Genomic DNA, 19,769 nt, shown 5'->3' with positions numbered 1-19,769 from the left:
GCTTGTTGTTTGTCATTTCTCCGATCACAAATGCAGACATGGTTTTATGGTTACGTGGCGTGATGCAACGCAACACGTAAAAAGACAGTATAAGTCATTATAATCCTTAATTATGTCCCCACTGGATGCAACAAATGCCTCGTTTATAATGGGATTTAATGTTTTTGTCTCATTGCTCGGTCCAGGACAGGGCATCACAGTATGGTAGGGGCGTAACATTTCCGTACACGCTTGAGGTATTTGGCCAATCACAACGCACTGGATAGCTGGCCAATCAGAGCACACCTCACTTTTCAGACCGATGAGCTTTGTAAAAATCGATGCGTTTCAGAAAGGCAGGGCATAGAGAAGAAACAATAATGTACAGTATGTGGAAAATAATGTGTTTTTTGAACCTTAAACCGCATAAACCCATTTCATTACACCAAATAATGTTCTTTTTAACAACATCATGACCCCTTTAATTAAAGTTTTTGTTCAGCAAAGATGCATTAAATGCATAAGCAAGAGTAAGGTCTATTACATTGTGAAGTACTGTTAGAAAAAATAGTCTACTTAAAATAAATGTTGTTCTTTTGAATATTCTATTGATCGAGGAATCCTGAAAAAATGTATCAGTTTCCATAGAAATATCATCAGCACAATGTTTTTTATTTATAATATTAAGAAATGTGTCTTGAGCACCAAATCAGCCTTTTAGAATGATTTCTGAAGTATCGTGTGACACTCAAGGCTGATCCAAAAAAAATGCAGCCTTGGTGAGCTTAAGAGAGCATAAGAAACATCTTACTGACCCCAATTATTTTTATAGTAGTGTATATATATAAGTTCACAAAAAAATATTTCTATATTTTGGTTGGATCATACATTATCTAGCTGATATATTTATTTTCACTTTGTTTTTATATTTGCTTTCATATAACTTCACTGTCAGGTCTGTCTTACCTATGGCAGCAGAAACAGTGCTTATCAACATCTTCAAGAGAAATCCAAGGTGCAAACTAAAGCGCAAAATTAAATTCTGGTTTCACAATGTCTCATTAACAGATTAACGCAGATGACTCAGGCGAGACTACTCTTCTAACGCCTTTAAAACTATACTGTAACCCAGATTTCTCTGGCTCACACGTGATCATACCTTGCTGTTTTGGCACTTCTTTTCTGCCAATCAGGTCCCAGTTGGTGGCTCCAAAAACGAGCAACTGACCTTTGACTTTGGGAACCTCAAGATTCTGCACAACAGAAAAAGCAAGAAATCCATCAACAATCCATTAATAGTTTTCAAACTGAGCTCCAGAGACCCCTAGGGGGTACTTGGGGGTCCATCTAAAAAATAAATTACAAAAAAAAAAAAAAAATGTCATAGCTATCAAAATCAATGTTTTAGCTTAATACATATTTTAAAAAGGTTTCTAACATCTGCGTTCATACACCAGTAATAGTGAGCAAAATAGTGTTATGTTAATGCCAAGTAAATAATCTCAAAAGACATTTTAATACATTTAAAAAAAAAACTCCTTTGTAATATGCTTACTTTTTTCAAAAAGGTTGAAAGAAGTCTCCATACATATTTAATATACAGCTGCTTTTATATTTTCATGGGGTCCCTCACTAGATATTTATGAGATTTTGGGCTCCTTGCCATCAGAAAGTTTGAGACCCCTACACTTTATCACATGCTGGTGTATAAATAATAGGTGTGTGCATGTGACTGTATACGTGTATATACCAGCGGTGGCGAACTCCGGTCCTGGAGAGCCGCAGCCCTGCAGAGTACAGCTCCAACCCTAATTAAAACTCACCTGCCTGTAGCTTTCTAGTAACCCTTCAGACCTTGATTAGCTTGTTCAGGTGTGTTTGATTAGGGTTGAAGCAAAACTCTGCAGGGCTGCGGCTCTCCAGGACCGACGTTTGCCACCCCTGCTATATACAGTATAGAGACAGAAAGAAGCAATAAGAGCCAATATATGTCCTTACAATCTTCTCCTTCACATCATCAGCCACAGTGACCGGCTGCAGACCGGCTTTAGCTGCAGGTTTCTTTGCGTTTTCCTGTTCAAAGTCATCAAACTCATCGTCACTGCTAAACTCCCTGTCCTTTTTCTTTCCACCTCCTCTTTTTCTCTTAGGTCCACCGTTCCCAGACACATCTGTCACCTTCTTGCGTGGCATAGTTAAAAATCCTACAATAAAAACAAAAAGTAATAAGCGAACAGTTTACCGTTCTGACTACAATTTGACAGAAAGAAGAATCAGACGAGTCGAAACATGGGAATGAAGACAAAGTCAATGTGATTCATATCCCTTGTTGGTTCAAATTCCCAATTATCTCACAGCAAAAGAATCCTTAAGGAAACACACACATGCTCTGCTTATTAGTAATGCAAACGTCTTATTTCTTTTCCTATACCTAAATATGAAGCGTTATGAAAGCAGAGGTCTGGTGTTATGCTAACACACTAACAGCGCTGTAACAAAAGAATCAGCAGCAACGCGTCTGTCTCACTCACTCAGTCTCCATTTGTTTCTTTGTTATGTTTTATAACGCAGCCGCCGGTTAGCCAACAAGCACCGCTCTGCTTCAACCGGACTAGTAACTAAACTACTCCCTTACCCACGTGTTATATCTACCCTGTCCCGTAAAAACGGTCCAAATCATCAACTTATGCCCCACGGAAAGTGCGTTTGAAAGACATACCGTTTACAGATGTGTATGATGCAGACGTAGCCGTGTTAGCATGCTACACTGCATTTGCATCCGAAGCCGCAATCATAAACATCGAGAATATCATAACTCACCTGAGTAAAACTTTCCCCTATCTACTTTAAATACAAATATCTAAGTTCACGGAATAAAGCCGCGTTGAGTTAAGTGGCTGTGGCTTGGTCTCTTGTGCTGGAAGACGCGATTATTATACAAGTAGATTTCCTGATTCAGATGCTCTACTTATGTCAGTCCGTCTTCCTCGTTTTTTTTTTTTTTGATTGATTCGGAACAAAAGACTCTCAGCCTCGCGATCCAACCACGTGGGTGCAGCGCACACTCAGGGCTTTATATATCGCTCACATCTGGCAGCAGTTTGTAGAATTAAATCTTGAACGAAATGCACATTTAACGTAATTTTACAGTCATTCGTGTAGAAGTACACAGAAAAGTTTCTCTTACTTTAAAAATTTAAGATTACCTGTGTTACTTGGAATGAAAGTGTTGAGCTCAAGAGGTCATTTTTCATCTATTTTTACTATGTTAATTTAGGTTCCGATGTACAATAAAAAAAAAAAAACATGTAACTTTCATGGCACTGAGCGTGTAGTCCACAAAACAAAAACACGAGGATGGGATGCAGAGCTGAGCGAACTACAAATGTTGAGTCCCGTTGACTAGACAATATAGCGCCCTCTGCTGGGGTGGAGGATGTATTATGCATTGTAAACAACTTTCTCCACCATGGAGGAATTCAGTGCCGACCAATTTGAATCGGATTGTATGGCCTGAAAATATGCATCTATCCCTACTTCCGACTACAACTTCTGTAATTCTTACATTTCTTGCATTCTTGCAAAACTGTATCCGTTCAAATGAAAGGGTAAAGGGAAATCTGTAGCATGGTAAGTGTGATTATAATATGTTCCAGATAAACAAATCCAATATGAAATAAAAAAGGTTGTGCAATTATAATAGAAAGTCATATTTAATATAAACTGTTGCATGTTAATGAAAAGAAAACCATTCTATAAGGCATTCACTGTTTCTGATTGAGATATATGTGCTCATTAAATGTGGATTAAAGGAAATTAAATTCCATTTTAGGTATGATGTCTGTATATAGCATGCGTACTTGTTTAAAAGCTAATTGTTGTTTTTTATTTTACCATGTTGAAACATGTTGCATGTTAGAAAATACAGTATGGTTTATTTGAACCTATACCAACTGGCATTTAAATTAAGGTCTTCAAGACAAAAGCAAGCTGTTTTCTTCTAATAGTAATAGTCTAATTTCTAATAGTCAGAGACAATGTTCATGTAAAAGCTAAAATAATCTATATATGAAGAGTTTATTTGCACAAACAGATAACTCATCTTTTTTCATTTTTAAAAATCATGTTTTTTATTATGTTATCATGTTTTTATTGTGTTAGTTAGCTGTAGTGTTTTGTTATTTTTTACCTAATCAAAATAACCCAAAGGTTTGATTGTGATTAATTGGAATGCACAATGAAAAAAAACATGATTTTTTGAAAATTGTTAAAAATTGAGTTACCTGGTTTTGCAAATGAACTCTTCAGATAATAAAAAACCTACATATAATAAACATACATTTTTTAAAAACCTTGAATGAGGGGAAATCTAAATAAAATATGAGATATTAAGCAATATCATGTTTTGCAAGTAACATGAATTTTATTTTGTTTATTTTATGGGTCTTTGTTCCCCATTAACATTACAAAACATTATGCCTTCTATACAGGAGAGGGGGAAATTCCTTTATATTTACATTTACATTTAGTCATATATATATATATTACATTTTGACATTTAGCAGATGCTTTTATCCAAAGCGACTTACACATGAGGACAATGGAAGCAATCAGAATCAACAAAAGAGCAATGATATATGCAAGTGCTATAACAAGTCTCAGTTAGCTTAATGCAGTACACGTTGCAAGTTTTTTAAAAACCATATAATAAATAAAAAGAAAACAGATAGAATAGAAAAAGAATAGAGCAAGTAGTGTTAGAGGCCTTTTTTGCTTTTTTTAATCAGAAGTCAGAAAGTCAGAATTATAATTGTATAATAAATAAAAATAAAACAAATAGATAGAATGCAAAAAGATTAGAGAAGCAAGTGTTATTTTTTTTAAAGAAAAACAAGCAGTTAGTAAATAAATAGAGTACAAGTCTAAAAGGGGCAAGTTTAAGTTTTTTTTAATAAAGAATAGAATTAGAATAGAGAGTGCTAGAGTTAGAGGGTCAAATAAAGATGGAAGAGATGTGTTTTTAGCCATATTTAACATAGTGTTCATATTTAATTAATTTTTATTTAATTAAATATGCTTTAATTTTGCCTGTTGACAGTAGGAAAAAAATCGTTTTTTTTACTTACGTTAATTTATTTCAATTAACTTCTTGTTCTTAACATTACTTAACAGTACTGTCTGTCTAGCATATTAATGCCTCTCTTTTTCCTTCTATCAATGCTGTGTCTCTTCATATTTAATTAATTTTTATTTAATTAAATATGCTTTAATTTTGCCTGTTGACAGTAGGAAAAAATAGTTTTTTTTACTTACGTTAATTTATTTCAATTAACTTCTTGTTCTTAACATTACTTAACAGTACTGTCTGTCTAGCATATTAATGCCTCTCTTTTTCCTTCTATCAATGCTGTGTCTCCCCGTCTATGGTCTCCCCCCAGCAGCATGGAACTAGTGAAAGAATAATTGCTGTTCTGTGATTGGTGGGATTGCAGGCCTGATGGTCTGCCATTGGCTGGTTGTTTCTTTGAGTATTTGCATACTGCAGGGAGGCTCACTCCTGATGTACAGCAGGGGGAAGGAGCGAGACTCAGTGAGTGCAAAGAAAGGAAAAAGGGAGGCGACTGAGGGAAAAGAATAGAGGGAGAAGAGTTTTCATACTCGTGGGAGAAGCCGTGTCAGTTAATGGACTGGGAGTCTCAGAACTTGTTCGTTCACTAAAAGAAACATTTGAAATCAGCTCTTCACAACTGCTGTGCTTTCTGAGGAAGATACAGTGGTGTCATCAATGGTAGATTCACAGATGGCTGCACTGCGCAAAGATGGGAGCAGACATGACAATGGATTTATTTTGATAGCTTGTGATCAATAAGGACAATATCAGAGGGGTGACATTTAAAGGACGTAAAGCCAGGCTTGTGAGTAAGTCTTTCTTTGGAAAAAGAAGCTAAAATTCTAGTGCTTATATTGTTTTACATATGAAAATCAGACAGTGCAACATAACCTCACTGGGGGGGGGGGGAGGGGGGGGGGGGGGGGTGTAAGCGCTTATATTGTTTTACATATGAAAATCAGACAGTGCAACATAACCTCACTGGGGGGGGGGGATGCGGGGGGAGTGAGTGATGAAGCCATAGATAAAAATCAAAAACCATCCACACTTTATTTCACATTATTGTACATAATCTGACCACGTTATGCCATCTGATTTATGTACTTGAGGTTATTGCTATATAGGAAAGAATGTTGAAAATTCACTTACAGGGACATTGTTTTGTTCTTTTGTGATTTAGATTCTGTGATAGTGATCTGATACTTATATGATTGATATTAATATAAATCTGGCCTCTACTTAAACAAAAATAGAACATTTTTGACATTTTGATAGATAAACAGATTGACATAATTAGATCGTATTGATCCAAGAGGGAAATGAAAGAAGCCTGGTGGACAATAACATTCAATCAAAGCTACATTTCATTTGATGGCAATAGTGGATGACTTTTACTATGGTATATGTGTGACATTTAAAAGCTAATCTGACATCTGAATGTCAATTCAGTCCTAAAGCTAATCTGAGAGCAGATTCATGGTCTGTCCTCCAGCCTTACCTCCCAGTGGTTTGATATGAGCTGACTCACGTGGGATGACCATTTTGAATCAAACCATTCCTTTTGGTCATTTTTTAACCTCAAAGGTACAGTGTTTTATCAGAAAATCTCGTCTTCCTTCACTTTATCAGATCCGCTGTCTAATGCATTGATTAAATGTAAATTCACATAGCAACTACAGGAAGTGGAGAAGGATATCATTGTAAAGAGTGTCTGCGAAAAGAGCGGCCATGGAGAGTTAATATGTGTAGAGGTCCAGATGCCTCTGTCTTTGTGCCTGTGTCCAAGGTGATGCCTGTGTTGTTTATTTGAAAGGAGTTGCTGGGCCATTCATTCGGCCTGCAGCTCTTACTATGTGCTTTACTTTCAACCATTCAACCTTGCTGTGTCTATCGAGGTGGGAAATATGCTATTTGCCTTTGTCTATTCACTGGCTTCAGCCTGCTCTTCCCCTGCCTGTTTTTTCTAGTGAATAATCCAAGCACACTGACCTCCAGCTGTTAGGTTATCTAAAAGAAATAAGATAAACTCTTTACAAGTACTTTGTGAAGTTAGGCAGTAACTTTTATCCAAAGCAAATTACAGTGCATTCAAAGTCAGTATTCATTTGCTGGGAATCAAACTCATAACCTTGGCATTATTAGTGCCACACGTTATGGGAGGGAAGACATCTGAGGCAGTTAAGAAATTGCTGACTAATTTTATTATAAATACTGGTACTGACTGATGTAACTAAACCTGTCCTTAAGTCTTTGCAGCACATTTCTCTGTATCAGCCTCCGGTCATTGCTCTTGGTTGAATTGTGTTGTTCTGACACACGCTGAGAGTCTTTCCCAGTAAATGTGGGAGGAGATATTGTGCAAGGATTCAGCTGGTAAGGCAAGCCTGGATCTGCCACGCACTGTTGAGGAATTTAACATTTTCACCCAGTCTCCTTTAGTAACCTGTAATGTCCATGAACAGCATAAGAAAAACTTTAATTTCAGCAAAAGTCATATTTCACTGATTTCCAGGGGTGTGGTGTTAGTTGCGCTACAGTTTAAAGGCATTGTGTTTCACTAGAGTCCCATCCTGTGGGTGTTTAGGGACTTTGAGTTGAACATTTTAGAATACATGTGTTGACACAAAGCATTTCTCTTTTACAGGAGTGCAGATATGACTACATATTAACTTTATGGCATCTCCACAGTCTCTTAGCCCTCCTGAAAAAGGTTAGTACATGGATCATGCTGCTCGTTGTTTTCTGGATGTATTAGATGTTTAAAATGTAATTAATATCAATTGATTAATTAAAAGAGAGAGGACCCATGCAGACCAAGTTATTTTAATAATATTTATATACTATTGTAACATTTATTAATGTTTTGAATTAGCTTTTATTTTATATTTGTAGTTTCATTTAAATTTTAGTTTGTTTTATTAATGTATCATTTTTAGTTTTAGTAATTTTATCACTTTGACTTTAGTAATTTTAGTGCTTTAATATAAATTAAGGGTTATTTTATTTTACAACTCTGCTGCAGGACCTTATTACTTTGTGTTACCATCAATGAGTCTCTTAAAATATGAGATAATTTGACCTTTTATGATAAGGTAAGGTTAGTTCAGGTTGTAAAATGTCATGTGGTGGATTTTTTTAAATGATAATAATTAACAAATTAATCATTTAGAATATTTAAAAAAAAAATTTAATTTGAAAATTTGAGATGTGTACACTTACATTTATTCAAGGTGTAAGGAAATGCACTTTATTACACTTAAATTGAAACACTTAAAACACGTAAAAAATCATTACACCACATTACATTTTTTATTAAACTTTTTAAAACTTTTCTTAAAAACGGTATACAAGTTTTTCAAACCATATGAAATCAACATGAATACATTACTGTACATTAGGAAGTTGGCACATGTGCTTTAAACTAGATTTTTAGCAGATTTTCTGTATCGTGGACACTCATACATCATTAACCCACATACTATGATTTAAATTCAAATCTTCCGAGCACAGTGGGGCTTAGTCATGATTTGCTAGTCCTGCCAAGATGCTTGAGGAGGTGCGTCATGTGACATCACACTGTTCACTGCACTCTCTGGTATAAACAAGGCCCAAACAGAGGGTAGCTGTGCATGACACATTAGGGTGCGCACTTTTCAAACAAAGAGAAACCATAATGACAGCGTAAGAACTGTTAATGACCTGTGCATGTCACCTGTTCTGGTATATTACAGAACAGTACAGTGTGTAAAACTCTGAAACAGTTACCCAGTTGAGGGAATACAGCATTACCCTCTTAATCTCCAGAGAGCTTGTGAAACTGCTTGAGGGCTCAGCAGCGCTCAAGGTAACTGACCATATGCTGCAGCAGAGCAATTCTTCCACCATATGCCACCTGCTCTTGACACACAACTATCCTGCAGCCATGGAGACTGCTTGCATGAGACAATCGCTTAAATTTCTAGTTTCACCCAAAATCCACCTGGCCGGGTCTAAGGGGTTCTCATACTTTTGTTGGAGAGAGGGGAATGAGGACCAGAGGCACGGTAAACGAATGTTTTATTGTTTTGTGACTGTTGAAGGCAATAGAGCACCTGAGCACTGCATGATTACTGACCTTTAGAGCCATTTTCAAGTCATGTGAGCTGATATTGACTTGAGTAACCGATTTGTGTTATTGTATAAGGTAAATCTGCACCATGGAAAAATTGGAGGGAACTTAAAGCAGAGAAATTTCAAACATAGAAATGTGAGCATGGGAATTTCTCCTTTGTAACTGGTTGTTACTGTCACTGTTGATTCAAGGAGCAAGTGAAACCATTTACTATTATGAAGTACTTTCAGTTGAGTATTCTCTATAGAGACCATATGGTCACATGTGTAATCCTGCTCATCACATGATCAGTTTTTCTCCGTCCAGTGCAGAAGAGTCTGTAATCTCTATTACTGTGTTTTGGCTTCTTTGCTAAACGTAACTTTCCAACAAAATGATGTCATGTTTTGTTGCTTAACTTGACTTAGTAGTTTACAGCAAAAGTTATATGCTGTCATTACTCTATTACTTCTGGATTCAGCTCACAACTCACTCATACTCATACTTTTGGTGTATGTAACAGATTGTTTTCATCTGTATTATTTTGTCCATCTGTTCGATGTTTATGGTATGTGTTATCAGAGGGAAGGAGTCTTGGCTTTTAGCTTGTGAGTTTTGGGTGTTTTTCCGAACAAATCTGATGACTCGCAAGGGTTTTGTCTCCAATGTTATGGTCAAAACATATTTTTGAGCCTTTTCTTTGACTCAGTCTGGCATCATAATGGAATACAAATGTAGCTGCTTAGATACAGAATGTGCACTGAATTGTAAAGACCTCATTTTTGTTTGTTGTGTTTATGCTTTAATGTGAAATTGCATTATGCATGCTAATTCTGAATGTTTCATTGCAATCAGTCCATTAGCAGGCAGGTCCTAGGGATTATACTGTGGCTTAGTGGTTACACTGATAAACACAATGCTCATGAAATAAAATACAGTGGATGTACAGGATTATTCTCTATTCTTAAAACCTTTTAAAAAATATTTCCAAATCCACATTTGTAGTAATGTACAACGAGGTTTAGGGGATGGCTTTTAAAAAAAAACAATCACAGCAATCAAATAGCAGTCCTTAAAAACTGCTCAGAACACACTATCACATAGCAATACTCCAACAACCACTCAGTAGAACACCATTGCAAATCTCAAATACTCAGCACACCATAGCAACACTCAAACTACTGCTCAGAACATCTTAGCAATCATATAGCAACACTCAAACAACCACTCAAAACACTGTAGACATGCTTAAGCACTGTGATGGTGTTCTGAGTGTTTGTATGAGCACTGTGATAGTGTTCTGAGTGTTTGTTTAAGTGCTGTGATGGTGTTCTAAGCATTTGTTTAAGCAATGTGATGATGGTCTGAGTGTATGAGCACTGTGATGGTGTTCTGAGTGTTTGTATGAGCACTGTGATAGTGTTCTGAGTGTTTGTTTAAGTGCTGTGATGGTGTTCTAAGCATTTGTTTAAGCAATGTGATGATGGTCTGAGTGTATGAGCACTGTGATGGTGTTCTGAGTGTTTGTATGAGCACTGTGATAGTGTTCTGAGTGTTTGTTTAAGTGCTGTGATGGTGTTCTAAGCATTTGTTTAAGCAATGTGATGATGGTCTGAGTGTATGAGCACTGTGATGGTGTTCTGAGTGTTTTTTTAAGCACTGACGTGTTCTGAGTGTTTGTTTAAGTGCTGTGATGGTGTTCTAAGCATTTGTTTAAGCAATGTGATGATGGTCTGAGTGTATGAGCACTGTACTGGTGTTCTGAGTGTTTTCTTAAGCACTGACGTGTTCTGAGTGTTTGTTTAAGTGCTGTGATGGTGTTCTAAGCATTTGTTTAAGCAATGTGATGATGGTCTGAGTGTATGAGCACTGTACTGGTGTTCTGAGTGTTTTCTTAAGCACTGACGTGTTCTGAGTGTTTGTTTAAGTGCTGTGATGGTGTTCTAAGCATTTGTTTAAGCAATGTGATGATGGTCTGAGTGTATGAGCACTGTGATGGTGTTCTGAGTGTTTGTTTAAGCATTGTGATAGTGTTCTGAGTGTCTGTATGAGCACTGTGATGGTGTTCTGAGTGTTTGTTTAAGCATTGTGATAGTGTTCTGAGTGTCTGTATGAGCACTGTGATGGTGTTCTGAGTGTTTGTTTAAGCATTGTGATAGTGTTCTGAGTGTCTGTATGAGCACTGTGATGGTGTTCTGAGTGGTTGTTTTTGTTTTTGCTATGTGATTGATAGCATGTTCTGAGTGGTTGTATGAGTGTTGCTAAGGTGTTCTGAGTGGATGTTTGAGCGTTGCTCATACAACCACTCAGAACACGCTATCAATCACATAGCAAAAACAAAAACAACCACTTAAACCACCATCACAACACTCAAACAACAATTTAAAACACGCTATCAGTCACGTAAAAACAAACAACCACTCAGAACACTTTAGCAACACTGAAACAACCACTCAGAACACGCTGTCCGTCACATAGCAAAAACAACCACCTGAAACACCATCACAGTGTTTAAACATTCTTTGCAATCCTAACACTTAAACAACCACATAGCAGTGTCAGAACACCATTGCACTGGAAACACTTAAACAACCACCCATAACATGCTATCAACCACATAGCAGTGCTCAAACAACCACTCAGAACACCACAGCAACCCTCAAACACTCAGAACATCATAGCAATTCCATTGCAATGCTTAAACAACACTCAGAACATGCTAGCAACTGCATAATAATGCTCAAACAATCACTCAGCAATGCTCAAAGTAACAGCTAGCAACTACTTAGCAAATACTCAACCAATCAGAATACCCTAGCAACACTAAAAAAAACACTCAGAACACCTTTTCAATCACCTAGCTACATAGTAACACTTAAGACAAAACCCAACTACCACCTACCTAGCAACATTCAAACAACCACCCAGAACACAGTAGCAACATAGATGTATACACATAGATGCTTCATTAGCGCCTATTTCTGGAGATGGTCATCATTGCAGAACTCAAGATCCAGGGGGCGTGGTTGGATCCAGATCCAACTCCTCCCACCTTACATATACCTAAACCTACCCATCTCCACCCCCTAGATGGGGATCCAACCACACCCCTGGATCTTGTGTTCTGCAGTGAGGGGCTACTGTATTTCTGTGGGCCTCTATACATATAGATATAAGCCATCGGCCATATTGGATCGGTCAAGGTCAGTCTGAACATTTCCATTGGACTGTGTGTCTGCAATCGTAGCTATACACATATATGAATACCTATCACATTTATTTGGGTATTTAAATCTCAGCAGTTTTTTAAATGTAAAAATGTGGTTCTTATCCTATTTTCATCAGTTAAAATAATTTTTTTTGTGTTATTTCAGAGTCCATGGTCACTTCTGTGACTCAGAAGGCCCAGGAGGAGGAAGAAGAAGATGATGAAGATGAGGAAACCGGCGAGAAGTTTGAGTTTGATGACAGCGAAGATGAGCAGAATACAGTGGAGAACTCTGTTGAGGATAAAGAGTCAGGAACTCCTCAAGTGGAAGCTGAGCATTCAGAAAATACTAATGGTAGCACTGCCACAAATGCAATTTATTGTCAAGTTATGAAGCGTAATCAGCAGGTGGTAAACGGAGGGACCCCTGCTGGTCTGGAGGACCAAAATATCTCCACACATCCTCGCACAACAAACTCAGGTTAGTCTCCAGTATGCGTTAGTCACAAAATATAACTGTTTTTATGTATGTTGTATATTACCTCACTGATTCTTGAAACATGGGATAAAACTCGTTTTGTAAATTATTTTGTCCCTGCACCCAAGAATTAGTGATCTGTTTGTTGGAAAATTATGAAACATACTTTCTGTTCGTCCTACAGAGATGGTGGCCAGACAATCTGCTGACGGGTAAGAATGTCTGTATGCCTTATGTGTTATGCCTCGAACATTTTCCACTTGAACATCTTGAACATCTTGAACCTTATTTTTCCTACAGGATGTCATTATAGACACGAAGTCTTTATAGGCTTACTGTTTGAGGTGTTTGTCCCCCAAAGGACTTTACTCTATGTCTTAGCAGTATAGTTCTATGGCTGAATATTTACCTTTTATGTTAACCTGTTATGTTATGTTGCCTACTGTATTAGTTATTAAACAACTTGCTCTGGCTCTAGTGACATCTAGTGGCAATGTGATGTGACCATTAGCGCACAGTGACTGATAAGAATAAACATGGAGGGGCAGTATTTCAATACTTCTGCATTTCTGTTTTGTTTTAGGAGTTCTGTCTCGGCCGAGCCTCGAGTAGCTGATGAACAAGCAAGCTTTTGGAAAAGAAATAACATTTATGAAGGTATTATACTTGGAGAATATCTCTAGTGTTTGTGGTTATAAATCTTGCGAGATGAATCTATTTAAAGCAGTCTACTTGGACTAGCTGGACGTACCAAAATGTGTCACTCCAAGAGTTCAAATAACCAGCCGTCTAGAGACTGACTGTCAACATTGAAACGTGGTTGAACTTGAAATAATGCAAGTTCTGGTTTCAATATTGAAAATGTAGAAAAAAATGCTGACACAAAATTGTTGAAAATATTAAAAGAAGATTGAAACAACTTAAAAAAACAACAACTTATAAATCAATGATGAAATTTTAACATTATAAATGTAAGAAGTTGATATAGTGTTGCAATATCAGTCCAAACACCCAGCCGGCTAGTGACTGACCTTTAACTTTGAAATGTGGTTAAAATAATTTTTAAACTTTTTTCAAAATTGAAATAATGTTTAATGTTAGATATTGTAAAAAAAAAAAAAAAAAACAGTTAAGTCAATTTGAAATTTCAAAAGGACATTGTAAACGTACTACAATATCAACATTGATTCGATTCACAAAACGGAAACAAAGCTCAGCAGTGTTTCAGCCTTTTCCATGGCGTTTGGGATTAAATGTGGCTGGGAAGGCATTTCAGTACTTAAATCTGACAAATCTGTTTGAAAATGTATCTCCAGGTTCACATTTTGGGCCAGAGTGCCTCTATACAGCTATCCAGAAGTCTCCCCACAAACATGCTCAGACAGGTTGGTGGCTCTGTAAAGGTGCTGTGCCATGCCTTCCTGTAAATCCACACTAATGCACAAATCAGCATGTAAATCAGAGATCTGAAAAATAGCAATGAATTATCCAATCCAGACCCACAGGAATCTCACGGGAAAGAAAACAACACACCCATGCCAAATGTCCACACTTGGTTCAGCCTAATAAATCAGATTCTTTGGAGATTAATTTTTTTAAATTCTGTTGCAATCCAATCAAATAACACAACAAACAAGTGATTGAGCAAACAAAATCATACAGTGAATATAAAATCCCTTGTCAATATAATTCATTATATTCCTAAATTGTTAAATCTGCATTGGAAACAACTGTATGCATGTTCCAAATACTTCATGTAAACTAACAAACTACTTGGCATGATTTTGAGAAGTCCTGGTAGCGTCAACAATTCAACGGCCATAGTAGAAGTGACTTCAAAGCCTTGTCCATTGGCTGTTAAACAGTCTCTGCTATGTGTGTGCAGCCCCAGTCCACTCTCAGGAATGGTTCAGTGTGGTTTCAGAGCTCACTCTGCGACTGCATAAAGGTACAATCCCCACTCCCCAGGACAGTTGGAATAGCTGTGCCGTTTTTGTATTTGACTGTAGATCTCCTTTGTCTATTACACGGCTCTCTGGAATACTTGATTCTGATTGGTCAGTCCCCACCTTCAGCCGTCTGATATTTTCTAATATTCTGTGTCGCCCATGGCAGTACTGTATAATCCATCTGCTCATATTGGTAAATTAAACTGGAGCTACGTTCTTGTCTCTCGTGTCATGGCAGACTTGCTCTCTCTTGCAAGATGCAACTGGCAGCTTCTTTTTTCTCAGTTATTAATTGTATTGATAATTACCTCAGAGGATTTACATCTTCATATTACTGCAATAGTTGCAGTGTTTGTCTTACTGCTAAGCTGATTGTTTTGTATGTTATAGTTGACCATTTTTAATAGCAGAAACTTGTAATATTATTACAATTTATAATAACTCCGGTTTCTATTTTAGTATATTGTACAATTGTATTTATTCCTGTGATGGCAAAGCTGAATTTTCACCAGCCATTACTCCAGTTTTCAGTGTCACATGATTCTTCAGAAATCCGAATATGCTGATTTATTACTTTCAATATTGAAAACAATCAAAACAAAATGACTGCTTAATACTTTTGTGGAAACCGTGATACTTTTTTCAGGATTCATTGATGAATAGAAAGTTCAAATGACCAGCATTTATTTGAAATATAAATATTGGTAACTTTCAATCAATTTAAGGCAACCTTGCCAAATAAAAGTATTAATTTCTTTAAAAATAAAATCCTACCGACCTCAGACTTTTGAATGGTAGTGTATTTATTTGTTTGATCAGTAGCCGTGTAATAATAAACAGTCTATTTTGCAATAATAACCAGCTGGCTTTACATTGTCCTTTACATAGATCATAGTTAGATGTCTTGATCCCTTTGAACCTTTTGTTTAACAACATTCAGGAATAATTAGCAACCCAGTCAAGTCTTTTTTGTTGGAGTATTACTGTTGGAGTATTTTGGCATCATAGTACTGACGTTTTAGGCTGTAGATAGACTTATTGCAACTGTAAATACAGGCTGTTGCTGTGTCATGACTAATAACGAGAATTGGCTTCTATATCCACTCCCTGCTGCTGTCATTTCTACACCCTTTTAGATCTTTGTGTCTTTTCCTCAGTGTATAAACATTTACTTATGTGCAACATCACACTGACGATCATTGTTGTCTACAAAGCCACATAAAAATACAAGTAAAGCTATATCAACAACATCTGTGACAAGATGTTGATTATTGCAGAAAATTATTTTGAGCCTCACATGTTGAGAGAAATGCACTTATGCAAGTGTGATGACAGAAATGCAACTGTTTCCCCATAGATTGTCATAATGTTTCGCACATTTTTACAAACTGCAAGATAAGAAATGATTTTCTGTGGTAAACAGCATGCCACGGATGCTTAACTTGGGTTTAACCTGGAATATTCCCAAGAAAGATATTTATATTGGACTCCTACTCCTAATTAACGTGTTCTCAGAATTTTAAATGATCTCCCTCTGACACCCTAGACAGTAGTCTCGATATATCCTTCAGATATTCAGAGGCCTAAACAGTTTAAAGAACCTTTCACTTTGAGATATTTCAAGTTCCCGTGGGGGAGACTCAGCAGGCGACTTCATTAGGTAAAAAGAGGTTGTCAACAAATCTTGTACACACTGTCACAGTACAGACAAGTATTGTCAATCTGCCATTCGTGTAGGAGTATGTTTGTTATTTTGTAGTACTGTTGTCAGAATGCAAACTCAAATCTATGTCAAAAGGATTGTTAATGTGCTTTTCTGTGCTAATCATGGCTTAATTTCATTTGCACTCAGTTTCTCAACCAGCACTTAGCTTAAAGTGATAGTTCACCCAAAAATGAAAATTTACTCACCCTCATGCCAGTTTCTTTCTTATTTTGAACATAAAAGAAAATATTTTGAAGAGTGCTGGTAATCAAACAGTTGATGGTCCCCATTGACTTCCATAGTATTTCTTTCCCTACTATGCAAATCAATGGTCCCACTCCCACAGCCCAAAGACATGCAGGTTAGGTGAATTGAAGATTCTAAATTGTCCCCACTGACTTGTGTGTGTATAACAGGCTTGTGCATGGACCGACTTGTGTATAGATCAACTGGTTCTTGCCATGAATATAGCCATAGATGCTGGAATGGCATTAAGAAGAAAATAAACCAACAAACATGAAAATCAATGGGGACCAACAACTGTTTGCTTCTTCAAAATATCTTATCTTGTGTTCAACATAAAAAAAAAGAAACTTGTTTGGAATGACATGAGAGTGAGTAAAAGATGACAAAATTGTCATTTTTGGTTGAACTATTCTTTTAATACATCGCTGAGGTTCTGATGAATGATTATCAAATGATGTTTGCTGTTATTGTGCTTCAAATTAGATCCTAAACCCAATGTCCCTCCCACTTAAAGTAATATCCTATCCTTTTTTTGTTATTCGTGCTTAGAATATGCTCAAGTATCCATCAAACAGTTCTATTAGGAGTCTATTATCCTTTATGTAATAGAGTTTATTAGATGTATTTAGAAGTTTTTGTTGACACTCTAGGTCTCGCTCCTCAAGGGAAAGCCGTTCCTAAATCAGATGAAAATTCACCCTCTGAACAACTGAAGCAGATCTCGGCTCCTCCTGCTCGCTCAGAGGTCATCTACGATGATGTGGCTTGTGAGAACATCACACCACCAGATGCAGGTCAGTGTCTGACTGTGGGCATCATCTGTCCAGATCAGTAATGTCATCACCCATAGGAAAATTCTCACTTGAGAGCTATTGAATATCTCAAATAATTCTTCAAGATAGCAGTGAGGTGAAATGGAGAGCATTTATTTATTTATTTATTCTCATATGTTTCTACTCTGTACTCTACCACTGTACTGTGGTAAAATTAAGGAATTTTCTGCATTGATTTTTCAGTTGTTTTATGCGTATTTTAAATTATGAATTGGATTTTTGAATTGAAATTGAAATTTGAATTGAATACAGTGATGCTTGAAAGTTTGTGGACCCTTTAGAATTTTCTATATTTCTGCATAAATATGACCCAAAGCATCATCAGATTTTCACACAGGTCCTAGAAGTAGACAAAGTGAACTCAGATCAAATAAATGAGACACAAATATTTTCTTTGTCAATTATTTATTGAGAAAAAAATCCAGTGTTCTTCTGTGCATTGCAAAAGTATGTGAATCTTTAATTGGATGTTGGTGGGTTTCCTCCTATGAACTGCTTGCTTCAGCTCCTTCCACAACATTTCAATTGGATTAAAGAGATAGTTCACCCAAAAATGAAAATTACCCCATTATTTACTCCCCCTCAAGGCATCCTATGTGTATATGATTTTCTTCTTTCAGACGAATCCAATTGGTGTTATATTGAACAAAATGTCCTGGCTCTTCCAGGCTTTATAATGGCAGTGAATGGGTGTTATTTTTCAGTAGTCCAAAAGAAGTCAAATATAGCGCATCCATCCATCTTAAAAAGTGTCCCTCAAGGCTCCAAGGGGTGAAGGGTGAAAGGCCTCCTAAAGCTAATAGATGTGTTTTTGTAGGAATAACATTGATATTTAATACTTTATAAACTGCAATATCTAGCTTCCGCAAACTGTCGTATGCGCATTCACAATAGAACACCGTTCCGGCGGATGACGTAAGAGTAGCGTAGTTTACAGGAGCAAAATAAGCTAAATTTCCTTTGTTTAGCAAAGGAAAACTAGTCTCCTCTTGGCTTATATTGACATCCTCTGACATTTTTCTTTACAAATCCTCATTTTGTACTTCTAATTCTTGACTAGTGCTTTGTTTTGCTCTCTCCTCTGCGATTCAACGTTTGTCTCTTCCCTACGTCCTGCGTCATCCGCCGGAATGGTGTTGTATTGTGAACGCACGCACAACAGTTAGAGCTAGAGATTGCTTTTTTAAAAAGTTTTAAATATGAATATTTTTCTTATTTCTTGCATCGATTCACTTCAGGAGGCCTTTATTCACCCCCCGGAGTCGTATGTATGTATTTGTCCACAGTCTGTCTGACTGTGGATTTGTGAGTCCAAACTCTTTAGAGTTGGCTTTGTAATCTTTTCTGAGGTCCTCGGAGATCTCCTTTGTTCGTGGCATGATACACTTCTACAAACATGATCAGACTTTGATTGATCCCTGTTCTTTAAATAAAACAGGGCACGCAGTGACACCTGATATTTATTGCATTGATTGAAAACGCCTCTGAATATAGTGTCTGAATATACAGAATATAACACCTCTGACTCTAATTTCACCTTCAAAATAACTGCTAATCCTTAGATTCACATACTTTTGCAATGCACAGATATGTAACAATTGATAATTTTTCATAATAATTTTTTTTTTCTGATTTGTTTGATTGGGTTCTCTGTCTGCTTCAGGACTTGGATGAAAATCTTATGACGTTTAGGGTTATATTTATGCAGAAATATAGAAAATTCTAAAGGGTTCACAAACTTTCAAGCAGCACTGCATATTACACTGTGTTGTGATCTATGGGTTGAAGGAAATATCCGCAAACTTAACACAGAAATGTACTGGTAATTTTCTGCCAGAGCATTATCTGTTTTATTCCGATTATACAAAAAAATGTTACAAACCGTGCACAGATTTGCAATGTTTACAACCAAGAATCAGATTTCAGACATTTCCTTCTAGTCAAGTCAAACTACCTGGCCTGTTATATCTGCATGAAGGACTCTTTGAAGAAACATCTGACACAAACAAATATACATAAATTCTCTAAGGAAGGTGACAGATCTTCCAGCCTTGGCCAGTGAACGAGGTACTTGAACTCACTAGGGGCATTCATGAGTTTAAGGAGGCCATGCGACCCAGAACCAAAAAAGTGCAGATGCTAATAAAGTGCAAACTCAGAGCAATAATTCT

General features: G+C 36.7%; 2 protein-coding genes across 2 annotated transcripts in view; one reads left to right on the top strand and one right to left on the bottom strand.

Moving 5' to 3' along the window:
* LOC107591134 (protein RCC2 homolog) overlaps positions 1 to 2,786 on the bottom strand; it is a 5,258-nt gene extending 2,472 nt beyond the window's left edge. Inside the window, exons 1-3 of the mRNA XM_016280176.1 lie at positions 2,699 to 2,786; positions 1,978 to 2,183; positions 1,139 to 1,232 (exon numbers count right to left, since the gene is read on the bottom strand). Coding sequence (XP_016135662.1) covers positions 1,139 to 1,232; positions 1,978 to 2,172 — 289 coding nt within the window. The 5' untranslated portion in view covers positions 2,173 to 2,183; positions 2,699 to 2,786. The remainder of the gene's footprint in view (positions 1 to 1,138; positions 1,233 to 1,977; positions 2,184 to 2,698) is intronic.
* Positions 2,787 to 8,928: 6,142 nt separating this feature from the next.
* The window catches only part of arhgef10lb (Rho guanine nucleotide exchange factor (GEF) 10-like b), a 40,993-nt gene continuing 30,152 nt past the window's right edge, over positions 8,929 to 19,769 (top strand). The window contains exons 1-6 of the mRNA XM_016280150.1: positions 8,929 to 9,132; positions 12,554 to 12,868; positions 13,050 to 13,077; positions 13,449 to 13,522; positions 14,751 to 14,813; positions 17,431 to 17,559. Coding sequence (XP_016135636.1) covers positions 8,946 to 9,132; positions 12,554 to 12,868; positions 13,050 to 13,077; positions 13,449 to 13,522; positions 14,751 to 14,813; positions 17,431 to 17,559 — 796 coding nt within the window. The 5' untranslated portion in view covers positions 8,929 to 8,945. The remainder of the gene's footprint in view (positions 9,133 to 12,553; positions 12,869 to 13,049; positions 13,078 to 13,448; positions 13,523 to 14,750; positions 14,814 to 17,430; positions 17,560 to 19,769) is intronic.

Source organism: Sinocyclocheilus grahami, unplaced genomic scaffold (assembly GCF_001515645.1).
Source record: "Sinocyclocheilus grahami isolate Dianchi unplaced genomic scaffold, SAMN03320097.WGS_v1.1 scaffold137.1, whole genome shotgun sequence".
NCBI lineage: Eukaryota > Metazoa > Chordata > Actinopteri > Cypriniformes > Cyprinidae > Sinocyclocheilus > Sinocyclocheilus grahami.
This window is presented reverse-complemented; position numbering and strand designations above follow the sequence as displayed.